At 38.6% G+C, this 20903-nt stretch overlaps 2 protein-coding genes across 6 annotated transcripts in view; one reads left to right on the top strand and one right to left on the bottom strand.

The window, feature by feature from the left end:
* The window catches only part of ACOT12 (acyl-CoA thioesterase 12), a 40932-nt gene extending 24885 nt beyond the window's left edge, over positions 1-16047 (top strand). For all 3 annotated transcript variants that reach the window (XM_006065115.4, XM_044947339.2, XM_025292267.2), the window contains 8 exons: positions 1442-1592; positions 2103-2158; positions 2438-2501; positions 3159-3242; positions 10781-10914; positions 13367-13495; positions 15438-15564; positions 15829-16047. In XM_006065115.4, the coding sequence (XP_006065177.3) occupies positions 1442-1592; positions 2103-2158; positions 2438-2501; positions 3159-3242; positions 10781-10914; positions 13367-13495; positions 15438-15564; positions 15829-15978 (895 nt within the window). In that variant the 3' untranslated portion in view covers positions 15979-16047. The remainder of the gene's footprint in view (positions 1-1441; positions 1593-2102; positions 2159-2437; positions 2502-3158; positions 3243-10780; positions 10915-13366; positions 13496-15437; positions 15565-15828) is intronic.
* The window catches only part of ZCCHC9 (zinc finger CCHC-type containing 9), a 33489-nt gene continuing 13559 nt past the window's right edge, over positions 974-20903 (bottom strand). Inside the window, exons 8-11 of one of the 3 annotated variants that reach the window (XR_006553201.2) lie at positions 15448-15598; positions 9829-10041; positions 6822-7166; positions 974-1536 (exon numbers count right to left, since the gene is read on the bottom strand). The gene's annotated coding sequence lies outside the window, so the exon portion shown is untranslated. Of the gene's footprint in view, positions 1537-6821; positions 7167-9828; positions 10042-15436; positions 15599-20903 lie in introns of those variants that run through there. The other 2 variants (XR_006553202.2, XM_044947341.2) reach the window with 2 other exon arrangements.

A 20903-nucleotide genomic window follows, 5' to 3' on the forward strand; every position in this document is an offset into this window, starting at 1 on the left:
CATCAAGCTTCAGCACTCAGCTTTCTTCACAGTCCAACTCTCACATCCATACATGACCACAGGAAAAACCATAGCCTTGACTAGATGGACTCTGCTTTCCAATATGCTGTCTAGGTTGGTCTTAACTTTCCTTGCAAGGAGTAAGCGTCTTTTAATTTCACGGCTGCAGTCACCACCTGCAGTGATTTTGGAGCCCAAAAAAATAAAGTCTGACACTGTTTCCACTGTTTCCCCATCTATTTCCCATGAAGTGATGGGACCGGATGCCATGATCTTCGTTTTCTGAATGTTGAATTTTAAGCCAACTTTTTCACTCTCCACTTTCACCTTCATCAAGAGGCTTTTTAGTTCCTCTTAACTGTCTGCCATAAGGGTGGTGTCATCTGCATATCTGAGGTTATTGAGATTTCTCCCGGCAACCTTGATTCCAGCTTGTGCTTCTTCCAGCCCAGCGTTTCTCATGATGTACTCTGCATAGAAGTTAAATAAGCAGGGTGACAATATACAGCCTTGACGTACTCCTTTTCCTATTTGGAACCAGTCTGTTGTTCCATGTCCAGTTCTAACTGTTGCTTCTTGACCTGCATACAAATTTCTCAAGCACCTGGTGCTCTTAGATTGCTATAAAATGAATTCAAACTTGCACATAAGCAATGTTCTTTGTTTTATCTCAACCTGGAGGTGAGTATAGGGAATACTTTAAAATAACCACATTCCTCCTAATTTTTTTTGAAATTTCATGTTCAAAATCTATTGACATACATATTAATCCTCTGTTCCACTGAGGCCTCCTTACACTGTTATGATAAGTTGGTTTTTATCTCATAATAAGGTTGACTATATTTCCCACTTGATCCAGGATGGTCTTGGTTTGTGTGTATCATAATCATTAATTCTTCCTTTCACTCTCAAAAGGATCCCATATGGTCAACAACTCATAATGGACCTGTCATTTATTACCATGAAGCCCAAAACACTTTCAGTTATTTTTATTATTCTTGACACACAAAGAAAAGATTTAACTTGGTATTTTTTTCTTCCTAATGTAAAAAAGAACATCTGTATTTCCTATCCAACTTCAGTGTTTGATGCTTTTAAATTATAGAACTACCGTTTTAGGAGAGAAAACTTGACTTTGGCATAATTTAACACTCTACCCCCCCATTACCAAAATTTACTCATGCATGTATATAAGGTTCCACTGGCCTTTTTTTACTACTTGAAAGTGGGAAAGTAAAGCAGACATGCTCCCAGGAGTTTGTACATAAGATCGATCGACTTGATGAAATGGATGTTAACTGCTGCGTAGATTAGCAGACAACAAAAAAACAACACAGGGTCCTCCTTCTCTTCCTTGCCTGGAGGAGCTGGTGGGGTGGTGGGCGGGGGAGGCCTAGCATGCTCAGGCTCTCTGCCCACTGCCCTTCTTGCCCTTCTGCAGCGTTGAAGTTGGAGTGCGCGTGGAGGCCTTTGACTGCCAGGAGTGGTCTGAGAGCCGGGGCCGTCACATCAACAGTGCTTTTCTCATTTATAATGCTGTCGATGATAAGGAAGAACTGATCACATTTCCCAAAATCAAACCCATGTCAAAGGTCAGTTATTAGCACATGCAGTTCAGTAATCAGATCACTTATTCTGGGGGAAGCTGTGGTACAGAGCTCCACCCAGAATCTTTTCCTGCATTGGCAACAACCTCCACGTCCATCCCCTTTTGCTTTTCTTTCTTTTTTGCCTCACAAAGTAAAATGATCCTTTTCCTCTTTTTCCAAATCACTCTGGTCTTTTATTTAAACAGCGAAAGCCCTGAAGACCTCACATCTATTCAGCCACATGCTGCTGTTGGAAGCATATGTCTTCCATGTCTCATTTCTGACTCTCTTTTCCCGCTTTATATCCAGTTCTCTATGCTGCTCTACATTCATCAGAATTAAGTCTTGTGGAATAAGCTGCCTTACTGCCAACTCTGACCTGAAGATAGTTCACGTAGAGACTCCTTGTCCCAGTTAGCCTTTTCAACTGATTTAGAAGAGACAGACTTAAGGATTGTAGCACAGAAATATTAAGAATGTATTGATTTTACTTTTTTTTTTAATTTATTTAAGGATGATTTTCGACGGTACCGTGGAGCTCTCGCACGCAAGAGAATTCGCCTAGGCAGGTAAGGGACTCAGGTATAAGATTTTATGGACTCTTATCTGACAAATTACATAGCAAAGAGCCCTCTCTGGGTCTCTATTCCCACATAATATAAAAAGAGAAGGTTTGATATTTTTTGACTGTGGATGCTACTGTGATGAAAATTGTTCTTCCTGATTGTCCCACCAGTAAAGGCAGCTTTTTGTAACTGCTGATTTCACTTCAAGAAAGTGTCACAGTTATTGCTATGTGCTAGATACAGGGAAGAAAACTATTATTTAATATTTTCATTTTTTTCCAGAAAATATGTCATTTCCCACAAAGAAGAAGTTCCACTTTGCATATACTGGGATATTGGCAACCAGGTGACAGTTTAATGATATGAAGTTCTTCATGTAAAAATCGCTTCATTACAAAAACGGGAACCCCCTCATTTAACTGACTCATGTTGTGCCTACACAGGTTAGATGTAGAGGTGAATTATAGCAACCTGTCATCTCAAAATGAAACAAAACCAATCTATGAGTAACTAGTCATCAGCCAGCTGCTTCACTGCCTTGTTTGAATTATCTGCATAGTTACTGAGTTACAGACTCTGGTTGATCTGCATCAAATGCATTCAAACAACATAGGACATTGAGATCTAGTGTCTCATCATGGTCTGTGCTGAATGACATGCCTTCTCAACAAAAAAGTATTAGTCATTTTAATGTTTTGACCATGAAATGTAAAGGGAAATCCAAATTTACTTATTACACATTGATTACTAGTCACACTGAAGGGTATTCTTGTCTTTACTTAGGATATCAATTAAAATGATACTAATTTCCTAAGCATATAGGACTCACATGACTTATCTGAATTCTGAATTAAGAGTCTGAGACAGAAATTGTGTTTCTATAACTTAGTTCTAACTTCAACATCATCACTTTGGCTCTAACAGTATCCATTTTCTAAGCAGAAAATATTTGACCACATATCTGTGCACTGAACTCACAGTTTTTCAATTATTTATACTTTAGGTATCCTTGAGTAATGGCAACGTGGAGGCTCTCAAAAGCCTGGCAGCCAAAAGTGGATGGGAGGTTACCAGTGCTGTGGAAAAGGTAGGAGGCATTCAGGTATACATATAACTCACTGCCCATCATGAATGAAAGTTGTCATGGTAGAGGTTGTTCTGCTACTTCTAATGCTGCTTTCAAGAAGGTAAAAGATGGAGATCAAGATGGCAGAGTACAAGGACACCGAGTCACCCTATGAACACATCAAAAATACATCTATATGTGGAGCAATTCACAACACTGAAAACAAACGAGAGTGGCAGGAAGACTCTTATACAACAACTATGGCTATAAAGAAAGATCCACACAGAGTCAGATAGGAAGAGAAAAAACGTCATCAGGTCAGGACCTGCGTCCCTAGGAGAGGACACCCCAGCCCTGAGTTCTCACCCCGAGAGAAGGAGTACCCTTAGCTGGTTTTAAAACCAGTGGGACTAACAGAAGGGCTGTATAAGAAACCTAAACTCTACTCTTAAAGGAATCAATGCTTCCTTATTCCTGGGAACAAGGCAAAGGATGCAGACTGAAACCTCCCATGGCTCTGCTCCACTGCAGTTCTCAACTAAGGCAAATAAAAGTTCAGGACTGGAATAGGGAATTCTATCAAACATACAACAAAGAGATAATACCTAGCATTCTCAAAATAAATTGAAGGGAACACTCCCAAATTCATTCTATAAGGCTATTGTTACCCTGACACCAAAATCAGACCAAGACACTCAAAAAAGAGAAAATTACAGGCCGGTATTTCTGATGAATATAAATGTAAAAATCCTCAACAAAATATTAGCAAGCTGAATCCAAAAAATATATAAAAAAGGGATCATACATCAGGATTAAATGGGATTTATTCCAGAGATACAAAAATGGTTTAATATTTACAAATGAGTCAATGTGATATACCACATTAACAACAGGAAAGATAAAAATAATATGATCATCTCAATAAATGGATAAAAAGCATCTGACAAAATTCAACATCCATTCATGACAATAACTCTCATCCAAATTGGTATGAAAGGAACATATTTCAATATAATACAGATCATATATGATAAAATTAAAGCTAATATCATACTCAATAATAAAAAGGTAAAAGCTTTTCCTCTAAAATCAGGAATAAGATACCATTTATTTAACCTACTATTGGAAATTCTAGCCACAGCAACTAGACAAGAAAAAGAAATAAAAGACATTCAAATTAGAAGGGAAGAAGTAAAACTATCTCTTGTTTCAGACAACATGATACTATATAAAGAAAACCCTAAGGTCTCCAACAAAGTAACTATTGGAACTAATAAATGAATTCAGGAAAAGTTGCAGTATACAAGACTAATATACAGAAATATGTTTCTTTGCTGTACACAAATAATGAACTATCAGAATGAAAAATCAAGAAAACAACCCATTAAAGTCACATAACAAAGAATAAAAAACCTAGAAATAAACTTAATTAAACAGGTGAAAAACATAGTCTCTGAAAACTATAAAACACTGAAAAATTTGATATAAAGAAATAAAGATATAAAGAAATGGAAAAATACAGTGTTCATGGATGGGAAGAATTAATATTGTTAAAATGACCATACTATCAAAATAATCTGCAGATTTAATACAAACGCTGCCCAAATACCCATGACATTTTTCAGAGAACTAGAACAAATAATCCTAAAATTTGTATGGAACCACAAAAGACCCCAAATAGCCAAATCAATCCTGAGAAGAAAAGAACAAAGTTGGAGATATCATACACCCTGCTTTCAGAATACATTACAAAGCTACAGTAATCAAAACAGTATGGTACTGGCACAAAAACAGACACATATAACAATGGGACAAAATAGTGAGCCCCCAAATAAACCCATGCATTCATGGTCAATTAATTTATGACAAGAGGGCAAGAAGATACAATTGCAAAAGTCTCTTCAATAAGTGGCACTGGGAAAACTGTGCAACTATAGTAAAAGGATGAAATTAAAACATCTTCTCAAACTATATGTAGGAGTAACCTCAGATTAAAGACCTAAGAGTGGAAACCATAAAACTCCTAGCAGAAAATACATTAAAATGAAATACTCTTTAACATAAATCATATCAACATTTTTTTGGATCTATCTTATAAGCAAAGGAAACAGAAACAACAACAACAAAAAAAAGGACCTAATTAAGCTTAAAAATTTTCGCACACCAAGAGAAATCATCAACAAAATGAAAAAACAACCTGCTGAATGGAAGAAAATATTTGCAAATGATATAACCTATATGGGGTTAACCTCCAAAATATATAAACAGCTCACATATAAGAAATATAAGAAAACCAAACAACCCAATTAAAAAATTGGCAAAGACCTGAATAGATATTTTTCCAAAGACATACACATGGCTAACAGGCAAATAAAAAGATGCTCAACACTCCTAATCATCAGACATACAAATCAAAACCACAATAAGTTATCATTTTATACCTGTCAGAATGCCTATCATCAAAAAGACCACAAATAAATATTGGTGAAGATGCAGAGAAAAGGGAACCCTATTACACTGTTTGTGGAAATGTAGACTGGTACAACCACTATGGAAAACAGTATAGCAGTTCCTCAGAAAACTGAAAATACTGCAGAACCACCATATGATTCAGCAATTCTACTACTGGGTATGTAGTGCATAAATATACACTTATATATATATATTCATATATAGTCATATACACAGAAGTATAATCTACAAAAATATTAAATCACTATGTTATATACCTGAAACTAACAGAATATTATAAATGAACTATATTTCAATTTTTTAAAAGGTAAAAAAGTCTTTGGGGAAAATTTTTTTGAGAGTCAAGTATCTTTCCAGCTCTGTCTCTATTCCCCTACCTGGGCTAATCTAAGGGCCTTCAAATCACCCTACACATTCCTATCTCCAAGCTTAGTTCTCATATTCCATCTCTTTCTCCTCTCTTCTCTATCTACCCCAGTCCTACCTGGTCTTCAAGACCTGGGACAAACGCTTCTCCATAAAGCCAATCATCTCCTACTGAAGGAAATTATCACTTTAGGAACTCCTTTAACAATTACTTCTTTATGATTAACTTGTCAATTAATTATGCCTTATCTCATGACACTTACTCCATAGCCACATTGAATTGATATTTGTCTTACACAGTAATTTTACAAATGGTCTTTACCTTAACTAGATTACAAACATCTTAAGAAAGCAGCCTTATCTTGACTTTTTCGTATCTCAGCACCTTTTACTATGCTTTTGCATGTCATCAAATTTAAATAAATGTGTATCATTTGAATTTCATCTACTTTCAGAGGTATATCAGGTGACCCTTTGAAGCTGATGCCCACACTAAACATATCATAAGCTCTTTGAGGACCACTTTGTTCATCACTATAGTCGCAGAACATAGCACTAGCTGGCGTTCAAGAGATGCTCAATAATGCCGACACTTTGTCTCTGTTCACGTTTCAGTGCATGCTGTTTTTCATCATCATTGAAACAGTAGCCTCTAAAACAGGATTCCCACATGTTCTGGTTTTCCTGGGACAGTCCCGGTTGCCCCATCATAATTAACCATGCCCAAGTGTTTCAGTTTGAATAAATTATATGGCCACTCACCCTGAAATAGAAGCAAATTCAGATACTACTTCTTTGTTTTCAACTCTGACTTTGACTTCCTCCGCACGTTTTAGCCTTGGTTGTTTGCTTTTACTATGTCTTGGTGCTCACTTCTGAATCCTTTCAGGGTCTTCCTTATTTTCTTTGGATCCAGTTAGGTTTCCATCTATGCTTGGTTCAGTGATGCACACAGGTTTAACTTAACAAAGTTACTTGCTTCCATTTACCCTTTATAAAAGATGCCTCAAGACCTTGTTTTCTTTTATTAACATGAAATCTGTTTCTTGCATCATTGCTGGCATCTGAGTACTCACTGAGCAGCTTAGTAAAAAGACAAACTCATGTCTGGAATGAAGGATGAGAACATACTCAGTGAAGTCATATAAATTAAAATTTCCATTTTTTTTTGGAGTTTGGACCAAAAACCAACAACCTGAACAAATGTGCATTTGCAAGTGTCTAAGGAGAGCCACCAATAATTAATTCTTAACTTTCTGTACAGTTACTTACTAGAGAACATTGTATAACTAAAGAAACATTCTTATGTTATCTCTGTTGAATTTGAAGCCCTCCTTTTTTTTCAGATTATATTTATGATAAAAATCTAATTTTTTTCTTTTTTGGGTTATCCTCTTCTCCCCCACTTTTTAAAGCTTTTATGCTTTTAACTCCCTTTACCCATCATGCTTTTAATTTCAAAATATAGTTGTTTTTTTTTCTGTTACCTTTTACCTGAAAAAATTTTCACAACTATTAAGAATTATACTTATTTTGGGTTTTAAAAATCTATACTTATTTTGATATAAATTTTGATAGATGGCAAAAGTCTAAAATTTCTGGTATTCGTAATGAAATTTGGGCAGTACTTACTGTTTTAATCCATATTTCATTTTCAAGGTATAGTGTTGGAATTAATAATAGCACTAATACAAGGAGCAAAAGATGAGCCCTCATCTTAAAGGAGCTTATATTAATAGTCTATCTTGAAAATATCTTAAAAGTACTTAGACTATCCTGAAAGCATCACACATACACATACCATAGCTGAAGGATAATTTTAAGGTAGTTTATAAACAAGAGTGAGATTTAGTATTTAAACTACAAAGGTCAGCTCTTCGGCAATTCAAAGTCAGGGAAGATAGTTGTTTAAAGACAACTTTGGAGAGGAGTCGATTCTTTCCTCCTTGAAGACAGTGTAAGGATAAATTGCTGGAGGGGTAAAAGAGGCTTTTTAGGCAGTGAGTAGCTTGAGCCACATCTTGGTGGAAATTAGCATGGGTGAGAGATTGGCCTGATAGGAGTAGCTTTTTATTTAGGCAGTACCTGAGAGAGGACAGGAAGACAGAATGGCAAGAACCCTTGACACAGGACAAAACCCACAGGAAACAGACCAGAGGAGATCTATTCTCATTGAAGCTGGGGAGTGACTGGCTCCAGAGCTGCACCTGACCATGTCCCCTCCCCTTAGTCTATGGGTAATCGACCTCCAAGGACTCGACCCTCTCCCCATACCTCTGTAAAAGCCAGTTTTGTCCTCCTTCGCACAATACAGTCTCAATAACATATCTGTCAACAGATAGTATAAAACTCTAAAACTGAGCTATTTCCACTTGTGCTATTTGTATAAGATCTAAACTCATTAAACAGAATCTTATTAGAATGAAAAAATATATCATTAATAAAACGTTACCAAGCTCCAGCAGATTTTGAACCTACTTTAAGCTTCATTTCATAGAATAAAATTTCATAGAATTGAAATTCATTCTCAAATGATAAAACATTTGAGATGATAAATGGAATGTAACCTGTATTCTTCTAAGCATGAAAGGGAACTCATTTTCTTGGAAAGTTGGTCTTGGAGAATTTTCTCACTAGGCAAAAGTTGGCTTTCCTAAAATAGTAGAGTTTAAAGAGAACCAACACCAACTGCTGCCTTTCCTCGTCTGCATCAATGTCATTGTCTCTGACAGCAGAATGTTAAGGACTTTCTGTTACTTTTACCTTTGGGGAAAGGATCAAAATGCCATCCATTCATCCAATACTGTAGTTGACACTGGCTAAGTCTAGTGAGCTCTGTAAGGGCAGAATTTAATGATGGCTACTTAGTGTGAAGTTTGTTATGTCTCCAGGACAGGAAGCAGCATGTGTCTCCAACCTGGAGAGCAGCTTCCTGGAGAAGTGCTGTGATAGTTTTCTCAGGCTGCCAAAACAGTACCAGAGTGGGTGTCTCACAGTTATGGGAGCTAGAAGTCTGTGATCAAGGTATCGGTCATGCTGGTTCCTTCTGTGGGGAGTGAGCAAGATCTATTGCAGGTCTCTCCCCTAGCTTAACGGCACTCTGCTGCAATCTTCAGCATTCCTTGGATAGGCGATGCATCACTTGACCTCTGCCTTCATCTTCATATGGGGTTCTCCCAGTGTGTGTGTTCATGTATTTGCCCACGCTGCCCCTTTATATAAGGGCACCATTCACTGGACTAGGGGCCCATACTACTGCAGTAGAACCTCATGTAACTTATTACACCTGCAATGACCCTATTTCCAAATAAGGTCGCATTCTGGGCTACTGGGGGTTAGGACTTTAACATATGAATGGGGGGTGGACACAATTCAACCCTTAAAAAGTACTCAGCCCACTGTTACATCCCACTCTGCCCTGGTTTCACCAAGGTTGACTGTGGTTGCCCCAAGGCCAGAATCTGACTGAGGTGGTAGAATTCACTCTGGCCACCTGTTCTTACTCCTCTGAGACTGCAGAGCCCCAACAGGCTGGCTAAGAGCCACATGGACACCAGGATCAATGAACCTCCTGCTACTTCTGCAGTATAGGGGGCAAAAGTAGGTAGGTCTAGGCTGGGCTGAGTCTCAGCCTTCAACTTAGAGCTACATTCATGGTTCTCTTTCTGTTTGTTAAGTGCCCACAACCTACATCATGCCCTCCTTTGCAGGCTTGGTGCTGAGGTCAACTGGCGAGGTAAAATGGCACAAGCAAATAGCCATTTCTTACCTTTCTAAGCTGCTTTTAGTCAGTTTCTCATTTCTTCATTCTCTTCTTAAAAGATATTTGTGTTGAAATAAAGGTTTTCTCCCTCCCAGCCTGATTTTTCCATCTGCTTGATTCCTGCAGTGAAGTCTCAACCCTGTTTGTCTGTCTTCTCATTGCTTGTTGCCATGGGAATGATTATAAGATGGCAAATTTCAACACTATCTTCAAAGCACCCTGAAAGAGATGGAGTAAATGGGCAGGATAGAAATGTGCTCTTAGCTGAACATATATCTCTGATTATTGATGAAAACACAGTAGAAGCAAAGTTCAGAGTCACAAAGGGTACATTAATATTTAAGTGTAAGTCAAATGAATCCCCAAGACAAGCTTTCTCTTCTCTAAGGAACAGTAAGCACTAGACACTCAGGAACTGACCTTGTGACCCTTGTGATTCACAAAAAAAAAAAAAAAAAAAAAAAAAAAAAAAAGAATGCTTTGTGCTGAAGGAACAATATGGTTCAGCAGTCCTGTTGAGAGGTTGAGTTGGATCTAGAGGTGTTGGCTTACTTCCTGGATCCCCTCAGCCCAAATGAAGGCACAGGTCTTATGGGGAAAGGAAGCACTGACTTGCCTGGAAGTCTGGTGATATTTTTTGTCATTCCTGGATAGAGGCAAGGAAATATCACAAAGACATAAAGAGGGAAAGAGATAAAGCTCTTTATTTTTCATGAGAAAAACTACTGCCCAATAATTAAATAACCTACCCTCAAGTAGCATAATGTGTAGATGACACAGGAGTATAGCATCCTGGTCTGAGTTCTGGACATCCAAATGTTCAAAGTGAAGTTTCCATTATTGGCTTCATAATTATCCAGGTGCCAAGATGCTTTAGCTTGTGCAATCCTGCTGTGGTCTTAATGTAAAAATATCCATTTTTCTTTTGTAATTTATTTTTTTGGTTATTTTATTTTAGATAAAAATATATACTCTGGAAGAACATGATAGTTTATCTGTTTGGGTTGAAAAGCATGTGAAAAGACCGGCATACTTGGTTTATCATCTCTTGTCCAACTTTACCAAGCGACCTTTGTGGGACCCCCACTACATGTAAGAATAAATTTATAATACTTTCTTATTCAACCTTGACATCATGTAAAAAATGACCCCTACACTGCAGTCCATTTCCATTGCCCAATGTATGACCCATTGTTTTAACTGAAGAGTATTTGCTATAGCACAGTATCAGAAGCTGTTGGAGAGGCACAAAAATTATTCTAATCATCTAGTTTTCATCTATATTTACTTGACATGCTTTTCCCACATCTATTGTAATCCTACCAGTAACTCTTCAAGGTTGATATTATTCCCATTTAACAGGAGAGAGGACCCAAGACTCGCCAAGATTACACAGGCAGTAAAGCAATGGGACCTCATTTGGAACCCAGGTCTGTTAGGCTCTAAATTTCCACACTCTTGTACTTTAACACATAGTCTCATGAGGAAGTGAGACTTCCTCTTGAGGAAGTGATTATCAATTACTCTTGAGGAACTGATTATCAAATTGTACTTCCCACTCTTGATCTTTACTTGGTAGCCCTTCTTATTCTGGGAAACAGCACTCCCTGGTGAGAAGCTGGGAGAAGCAGCTGTGTAAGTAGACTCCTTCCTGCCCTCCCTGTCTGATCAGGGCCCACTGATGTCAACCTACATCTCTTGTTACTTCCTGTCTCCCACATCCCTAGTCCAAACTTCTCCACTCTCCCTCCTTTCCTGGAATGCACGGCTGTGCACCTGGCCAACTCTACTGTCAGGGTGACACTCCCTTCTCCAAGGAGTTCCAGTTCCTGGGTTGCAGGGCTCAGGCCTTAGGGACACCTTGCTTTAAGGAAAGAACTGGCAAGATGGGCTTCCTATTATATTCAGCATTATTAATACCATTTACTTCCTAATTTGGAATAGGTAGAAATTCATCTCTTAAATGTCTAAATCTCACTATGATTAACAGCCCATAACAGACAATTTAATACCACTAAAGTAAAACAATGGAAACAGTGTCAGACTTTATTTTTCTGGGCTCCAAAATCACTGCAGATGGTGACTGCAACCATGAAATTAAAAGACGCTTACTCCTTGGAAGGAAAGTTATGACCAACCTAGATAGCACATTCAAAAGCAGAGACATTACTTTGCCAACAAAGGTCCGTCTAGTCAAGGCTATGGTTTTTCCAGTGGTCATGTATGGACGTGAGAGTTGGACTGTGAAGAAGGCTGAGCACCAAAGAATTGATGCTTTTGAACTGTGGTATTGGAGAAGACTCTTGCAAGTCCCTTGGACTGCAAGGAGATCCAACCAGTCCATTCTGAAGGAGATCAGCCCTGGGATTTCTTTGGAAGGAATGATGCTAAAGCTGAAACTCCAGTACTTTGCCCACCTCATGCGAAGAGTTGACTCATTGGAAAAGACTCTGATGCTAGGAGGGATTGGGGGCAGGAGGAGAAGGGGACAGTGGAGGATGAGATGGCTGGATGGCATCACTGACTCGATGGACGTGAGTCTGGGTGAACTCCGGGAGTTGGTGATGGACAGGGAAGCCTGGCGTGCTGTGATTCATGGGGTCGCAAAGAGTCGAACACGACTGAGCGACTGAACTGAACTGAACTGAAAGTGAAACAACTCTAGGCTCATGTGTTATATTCACATAGATGCCAGAAGGATGCATCTTGGTTAATGTTATCATTAGTAAACACTTCATGAGAAGAGAAACACTTCACAATTTTCTTGCATCAGTATCTGTAAATATAAGTACAAAGTTTTCAGCAAGAATAATGTCTAACCTTTGCTGCTCTTTTCAAATGTTTCTCTCCACTATTTTCTACATCACCTGACATTCCAGGTGAATGAATAGAGGAATGAATGAATGAATTCCAGTTCCATTAACTTTTTTCTGCATCTATCTGATTCCAGTACTGTGCTAGGTATTTTCATTTAAAGCCCATAGGTATTATTATCTACATATTACCTATACAATACACCATAGGTATTATTATCTACATTTTATGGATGAAAAAAAAGTGACTTGCCTAACACAACACAGCTACTCTAGGACTCAAAGGCAAGTTGTTTGACTCCAAGCTTAGTGCTCTTTCCCAATATACCATATTCCTTTACCTCAGAGTCCACAAAGGATTGTCCATAAAGTTTGCTAGTCTTTAAAATATTAAATTGATTAATTAAATTAATTAATTGATTAATATTAATTGATCCTAGAGAAAAATAATGTTCTGGAAAAAAGAAAAGTGCCTTTCTCTGCAGTGTTGAAGGCAGTGACCTTAGAGTCAGATGGCCAGCATTCTATCACAGGCAGAATTATTCCTCCTGGCCAAACAACTCTAAAGATAGACTTTAAGAAATGATGCTGGCTTTGAGGAGTTGGTTATGTGAACAGAAGGGTGAATACAGACACCAATAATGAAGTTACCCAAAGAAACAAAAGAAAGGCATGCCTTATTCTATCAGGTAGAAAAGTGTAGACTTTCTGTCACTGTTCTGTTTACCTAGGTCCTGTGAAGTCATAGACCGCATAAGTGAAGATGATCAGATATATTATATCACTTGTCCTGTGGTAAATAATGACAAACCCAAAGACTTGGTAGTACTTGTTTCACGAAGAAGGCTGCTCGAAGATGGGTGAGTATTTGTAACTCAAGTGTTACAGCAAGGTCTTATAGTATAAAGTAGAAAGTAAAAGTTGATACGAAAATAAGGAAGTCAATGGAATAATCATTTCTGGTCTTGAATGATGTTCATATAAATTTTTTTCTAGATGAGGCTTTACTTATCATTAAAAAAAAACTATTTAAGTGCCAGCCATGTGCAAAGCATCATGTAAGACTCCTAAAGCAGTTCCCTTTCCTTTTATTCTGTGCACATGTAAAACTGATATTTAGCCAAGCTTTGAAGCATTCTATTACTGCTAAAAATGCAATGAGAGCCAAATAAAACACTAGGAGTTTGTTTTGGTTCAGAATTTACAAAGGCTGTACTGTGCTACACACCCAAAATGGCTAGCTTTCAATCAGTGTGTCTGTTCAGGCTTCTCCATGGGCACTGGACTTCTCAGAGAATAAGCTCTAAGGAGAAGGGTCCCAAGAGTAAGTGTTCAGAGGGATAAGAAATGGAAGCTTCCAGGGTGGTTATGGTTTACCTCTAGAACTGGTCAGCATTATTTCTGATGTCAAAACGGGCCTATAGAAAAATCCCGCCCACATAGGATTAATGCACATAGATGTTCAGTGTATTATCATCTGCTATGGCAAAAGATATTAGAAATAAACTGAAGCTTTCCCTTATAAATTATAGTAGAACCATACTATACCAGAATACTATGAAAGTGAAAGTGAAATCGCTCAGTCGTGTCCGATTCTTTGCAACCCATGGACTGTAGCCCACCAAGCTCCTCTGTCCATGGGATTCTCCAGGCAAGAATATTGGAGTGGGTTGCCATTTCCTTCTCCAGGGCATCTTCCCGACCCAGGGATCGAACCCAGGTCTCCCACATTGCAGGCAGATGCTTTAACCTCTGTGCCACCAGGGAAGACCCAGAATACCGTACCAGCATTAAAAAGGATGAAGTAGTTATGCTGCTGCTGCTGCTAAGTCGCTTCAGTCGTGTCCGACCCTGTGCGACCCCACAGACGGCAGCCCACCAGGCTCCCCCGTCCCTGGGATTCTCCAGGCAAGAACACTGGAGTAGGTTGCCATTTCCTTCTCCAATGCATGAAAGTGGAAAGTGAAAGTGAAGTCGCTCAGTTGTGTCCGACTCTTAGCAACCCCATGGACTGCAGCCTACCAGGCTCCTCCATCCATGGGATTTTCCAGGCAACAGTACTGGAGTGGGGTGAAGTAGTTATAGAGGTATTGATACAGGAAACACCTCTAAAGATTTATCACTACATGAAAAATCAAATTATAGACCAATATTTGTAAAATGATTATATTTATGATATAAACATATGAATATGAAAATATGAAAAAACATATTCATATTTGTAAAAATATGAAAAAACATATTCATATTTGTAAAAATATGAATATGTCCACTTGCTTACATAAATGTTATTTATTTATAAAAAGATCTGGAGGGTCACAATAAAATGTTAATTTTATTGGTGGTCCTCTCTAGGATAGGAATATACTGTGGTTAAGGTAGACTGAAGGATGACTTCTGTTTTCTAATGTACAGGGTTCCTATTGTTTGAAGGTTCTTTAATACAATGGTATTATTTTTTCCATTAAAAAAGTGGACGAGACTGAAATAACAACCCATTAGAGCACACACACACACACGTTTGGAGTCTGACTACAGCTCTGCAGTTATGCAAAGCATACGTAATTTTTAGGCAGAAAATATCTATGGCCCTTATTACTATTTCCTATACTTGAATGTAGCCATAGAGAATGTTTTTTATGCATATCACTCATGTAAAATATCTGGGTCTTCATACTTTTACTTCTACTATATAAACGAGTTGCATTAACTGTAGGAATTTACTTTTCTTCACCATTTGCTGTTTCATTCACTGTTCTTCATTTCTCTCAAGAGCTTGGAAAATGTCCTTTTGTCTTTCAGTCACACTTACGTGGTGGCAGTGAGGTCGGTTATTCTGCCGTCAGTCCCACCTTCTCCACAGTATGTCAGAAGTGAAATCGAATGTGCTGGATTTCTTATCCATGCTACTGGCAGCAGTTCGTGTACCGTAAGTTCGATGAAACGTGCACATTAATTTTCTCCTACAGATGCAGAGAAACCGTTTACCTGGATTTGCTAAATTAACTGTAATTCTGTAATGTGTATCCACCCACACCCACCAGGGAATCCTCAGGTTACCCTTTCAGATCCATTTCCAAGGGACTGGGGTCATAGCCTCCCCTACACCAAAAAGATTGATATGCTTGCTTGAAAAAGCTCCAGTGAATAAGAAATTAAAATTGTTCTGTTTCACTTTGTTTTCTTGAAACAGGTATCTTACTTTAACCAGATTTCTGCTAGCATCCTTCCTTACTTTGCTGGAAACCTTGGTGGCTGGTCAAAATCTATCGAAGAGACAGCAGCCTCCTGTATACAGTTCATAGAGAGTGCTACTGATGATGGGTTGATAAGCATACTTTAAATTATCTGTCATTTTATTTCCCACTTGCAATTCCAAACTCCCTTAGTCCTGACACTTGACAAGTTTCTCCGCCACAAATAATTTCATATCAGTCTAAGAACAATGCAGTTGTGAAGAGGTTAAAAAACAAAATGCATCCCAAGTCAAATACCAGTGATTTGGGTTAACATTAAAAGAGCTTTAAGACTCTGTTTTAGATCATCTGTGGCTCTGCTACCTGCCAGGGGCACAGGCAATGGAAAATTTCTCATAATCAATATTGTGTGTTCTATAAAATGGTGAAAGTTTGGTTAAAACAATCAAAACATTTTTAGGCTAGAGGGGTGAAACATATTCTGTTTGAAATTTTATAAAATGTTATAAAATCCGAAATGATACGTTGGCTAGGTGATTAGTAGTATGGGGTTGCTCCATGTACAGCAGGTATCACTGTGTCAGAAGCACCTGACAAGATGTATTACATGTTTTAGAGCTTTAAATTAGAAAGACATTAAAACATAATGGAATCCAATCAATTGTAGTAATAGGAACTACTTTCCTGGTGTCATTTAACATATATCAACGTAGCTGACCCATTTAGTATCGATTGCTATATACACTCACAAAGTACCTGCAAAATGTGATATTGTAGAGAAAGAATGACCTGAGCTCTTCTTTCATAATCATTACATTAGAACTTTATTCCCTAGACTTTACATGTATTATTTTACTCTGTGATTTGTCTTGACTCATAAGACAAACCAGCATACATCAAGTTAACCTCCTCTACGGGACAACTTCTAAAATTTGAAGGGATTCTACATTAGAGTTTAGAGCACTTAAGAGATTAGAAACATCTTGCTTTAGTTTGTCAAATCTTTACCTCTGTCCAGACCTGGTTGTAATTATTTTTATTAATCTGTGCCAACAGGTTTTCATTTATATGAATTTTGGACTATGTCCCAATCTTATGAATTAACATTTAAATACAATAAGAAGAGTGGACAGGCAGATTTAAATGCTTATACATTACATTCCAAAAGCAGATTTTTTAGAATATTTTTAGACTTTAAAAAAGGTTAAAAAATGAGCAGTAAAGAGGGCTTTTTTTGTATGCTAAAATTTCAGCCCTCTTCTACAACTGAAATGCTTTTCACTTTTGTCTTTCATACATCTCTGAATTTGTATTTTTTTTTTTTGAAACTTTTTTTCTGAATCAAAGAATAGAGTAACTTTGGCTGGATTACTTTTAGATACAAAGATGTTGCCCACTCTAACTTATAACACAGGCACAGTCCATACCAGCACTGTCCAATATGGTAGCCACTAACCACATGAGACCATTTAAATTCATTAAATTTTTAAATAAAATTTAATCATCAGCTACACTAGCCTCATTTTAATATTATTAGTCACATGACATTATCAGGTCATCATGGCCTAATCCGAACTGCTCACTTTCAGACTACTGGACTAAAGATTCTTTAAGAGGGCATGACACTGGAAAAGAGAGCAATGCATTCAGGCTTTACCTAGGGGATCTCAAAAAGTTTAAAATTTATTGCCTGAAACCATGACACAACTGCCTAAGGCATTACTATTGTAAAATTCAACAACAGCCCTTACGTTTATATTTCCTTTTTTAATGGAAATTTGTTTGATTGCTCTTTCACTCATTCAATAAATATTAAGAACCTACTCTGTATGAGACACTTTTGGGCACTGTGGGTTCACCAAGTAACAGAAGGGTACTGATCACATCATAATAAAGTACATAAATAATACAGGATATTTGGTGGCTCAGATGATAAAGAATCTGCCCGAAATGCAGGAGACCTGGGTTTGATCCCTGGGCTGGGAAGAAGCCCTGGCGAAGGGAATGGCAACCCACTCCAGTATTCTTGCCTGGAGAATTCCATGGACAAAGGAGCCTGGTGGTCCATGGGATCACAAAGAGTCAGACACGACTGAGCAACTAACCCTTTCACTTTACTTTTCAGGAGATAAGTGTTAAATGGAAAAACAAGGCAGGGTAAACGATGTGCATGCTGGGGAGGTGTTGGAGGTGGCATATTTTAAACAGGGTGGTCACTTGCCAGAAGCAGCAGGAAAATGCTTCTACAGCTTCTGGCCTCCCTCCCCTGGGGCTGAGAGGCCAGCGCTTGCGGCTCAGTGCAGAGGCCGGGGTTTCCCAGCCCCACTGAGTGTGTCCTTTGCAGGTGGGGCTGCAGAGCCTCCCCCACCCTCCTTACCTCTGCCATCCTCACTCCAGCTGGGCCAGGGCTGGAGGGGCCTGGTGAGGGCTTCCAGGAGTTGCCCTCATACCTGAGAATGCAGGAATGTGAACTAGGGGTCAGAAGTCTGAAGCTTCCCATCTACTCCTTACAGACACTGCAAGTTAAAGATGTAAAATTTAATAACATTTTTCTGGCCATGAGACATGACTTTTAAACAACAAGGAGGTGTGTGGGGGGTGGGTGTTTCACATTGAAAGATAGTAAATATTCTATATAATGAATACAGAAATATATACATCCAGGATTTGGGCTTTGGTTATTGATGGCCTGATAGATTATTTAGGAATAATAAAGAAAACATTAAGAAAAAAATAAAAATTTAAAAAAAAATAGGGTGGTCAGAGTAGGCTCTACTGCAGGACATTTGAGTGAATATCTGGAGGCAGAGAGGGACTGAACCATGAGGATTTGAGGATGTAGCATGTTTCCTATAGAATGACTGGCCCATGCAAAGTCTTTGAGATGGGAATGTTTCTGCCATATTTCAGGGAAAGCAGATGCTGGAGAGGCTGGAATAGAGTGAAATGTAATTAAAAACAGATGACTTGAGTACAACCTTCCTCGGCTTTCTTTGGTGCCCTGGCTTTAAGCAAACATGATCGATCCAAGAGTAAGCAGTGAAGCTGGTTCATCAGCAGCCATCCTCAAGCCCCTGGAGACTTAAGGACAGAGGGAACATAAAAATGTAGTCAGACTTACTTTCTCCTTTGGAGTGCTAAAATATCCTCCAGGAACACTTGAGATTTCATGCCCTTCTTGATGGTAAGGGTTTTCAAGTGCTTCTAACAGGACTGAAAGCTTTTTGATTAAGAAAGGAAACTCTTCCCTATTAATTCTTCCTGGTTTTAATGCAACAGAGTTTCTGATCTATATTCAGTTTTCCTATCATATTTTTAAAGAATTCTAGAGAAAAAAATGTGAAAACTGATCTGTATACTTTAGAATATATCTACCCTTATATGCAAATACCACTGCTGCTGCTGCTGCTGCTAAGTCGCTTCAGTCATGTCCCACTCTTTGCGACCCCATGGACTGCAGCCCACCAGGCTCCTCCGTCCATGGGATTTTCCAGGCGAGAGTACTGGAGTGGGGTGCCATTGCCTTCTCTGGCAAATACCACTAGGAAATAATGAATAATTTTAATAAAAATCTAAAGAAATCCAGTGTATTCTTATATATACTCACCATGTGGTTTTATTCATATTTTTTATTGCAAATTTCAAACCTTGGAAATTTTTATTGGTCTATTTGTAGGAGTAGTTTTGAAAATGTGTTGAAAATGTATATGTTAAGGAGTAACTTTAATGGTTTGGAATAAATTATTAAAATGTAAACTATGAAGTTTGCTCATGATTCATTTTGCCCATTTGAAAGTAGTTTAACTACTGGATCAGACAATTCACCATGGGCCCAGAGGAGTCCTGCATGTTCTCGCTCAGTGTGCCAAACTGCAAGACTTATCTACTGGCAATATGCTAGTCCCACAGGCAGTTCAGTAGGTCATGGTGACCACAGCCTGACTTCAGCGTAACGGCTCACTCTCAGGGTGCAGAAGACTGGCTTGCGTGCTGTGTGGTACAATTTTTGCCACTTGCTCAGAGTGCTGGCCCCGTGTTCATCAGCTGTGACACAAACCCACCAAGTCCACAGCATCCAGCTGGGCCCATCATGTCACCCTGGGGACTAAAGGAAAATGGAAGCAACACAAATAAGTTGATACTCATGATATGCTGTTTGCTGTGTCATGAGTAATAATGTCCTTTGTCCCTGAACCAGGATTCTCATGCCTTCTATTGACATCCATGAAACTGTTAACAGACTAGATTAATAATCTCAGACCCTTCATAATTCTTGATAGTAACCCACCTCCAAAAGTCAGAAAAGAAAAAGTGAAAGTCGTTCAATTGTGCCTGATTCTTTGCCACCCCATGGACTACACAGTCCATGGAATCCTCCAGGCCAGAATACTGGAGTGGGTTGCCTTTCCCTTCTCCAGGGAATCTTCCCAACCCAGGGACAGAACCCAGGTCTCCCACATTGCAGGCGGATTCTTTACCAGCTGAGCCACAAGGGAAGCCCAAAAGTCAGAAAAATATTATAAAATGCCTCTCTCATTGTACACTTGCAAGTATATAAAGTACCATATAAAAATTGCACATTTGATGCCATCTTTTCCTTCCTCATTTTGTGACATTTTTAGGGACACTTGAAAACAGGTTCAAAATTATATTTCTATCATTCCCACAGCTCATTATCCCTCTCCATGTCCCCCCCCACCCCCACCCCTTTCCTTATCTGGCTTAGAGTCCGTGGTTATCATTAATCTCACTCCCTGTACCTTTTCCTTTCATTTGGCTTGTCTGGCAAATACAAAACTGTGGTTGAATTAAAGTATTTGTAAAACCTCAACCCTGCACTGAGCACCTGAAAACTGTGGACTGGTCTCACTTGAGATTTATGACCACAAATTTCAAAAGGGCTCTGATAACCCTACCACGTTTCCTATAAGCTTGCTGTTTCACACTGCCCTCCCTTCCTTCAAGTTTTTCATGTGTCTTACTCTTTCCCAGTTAATAAACTTTAGAAAATACTTCACTGAGTATAATACAAACTCTTAGCCAGGAGCCATCTCATTTCCCCCTCTATGCA

Source organism: Bubalus bubalis, chromosome 9 (genome assembly GCF_019923935.1).
Source record: "Bubalus bubalis isolate 160015118507 breed Murrah chromosome 9, NDDB_SH_1, whole genome shotgun sequence".
Classification (NCBI taxonomy): Eukaryota; Metazoa; Chordata; class Mammalia; order Artiodactyla; family Bovidae; genus Bubalus; species Bubalus bubalis.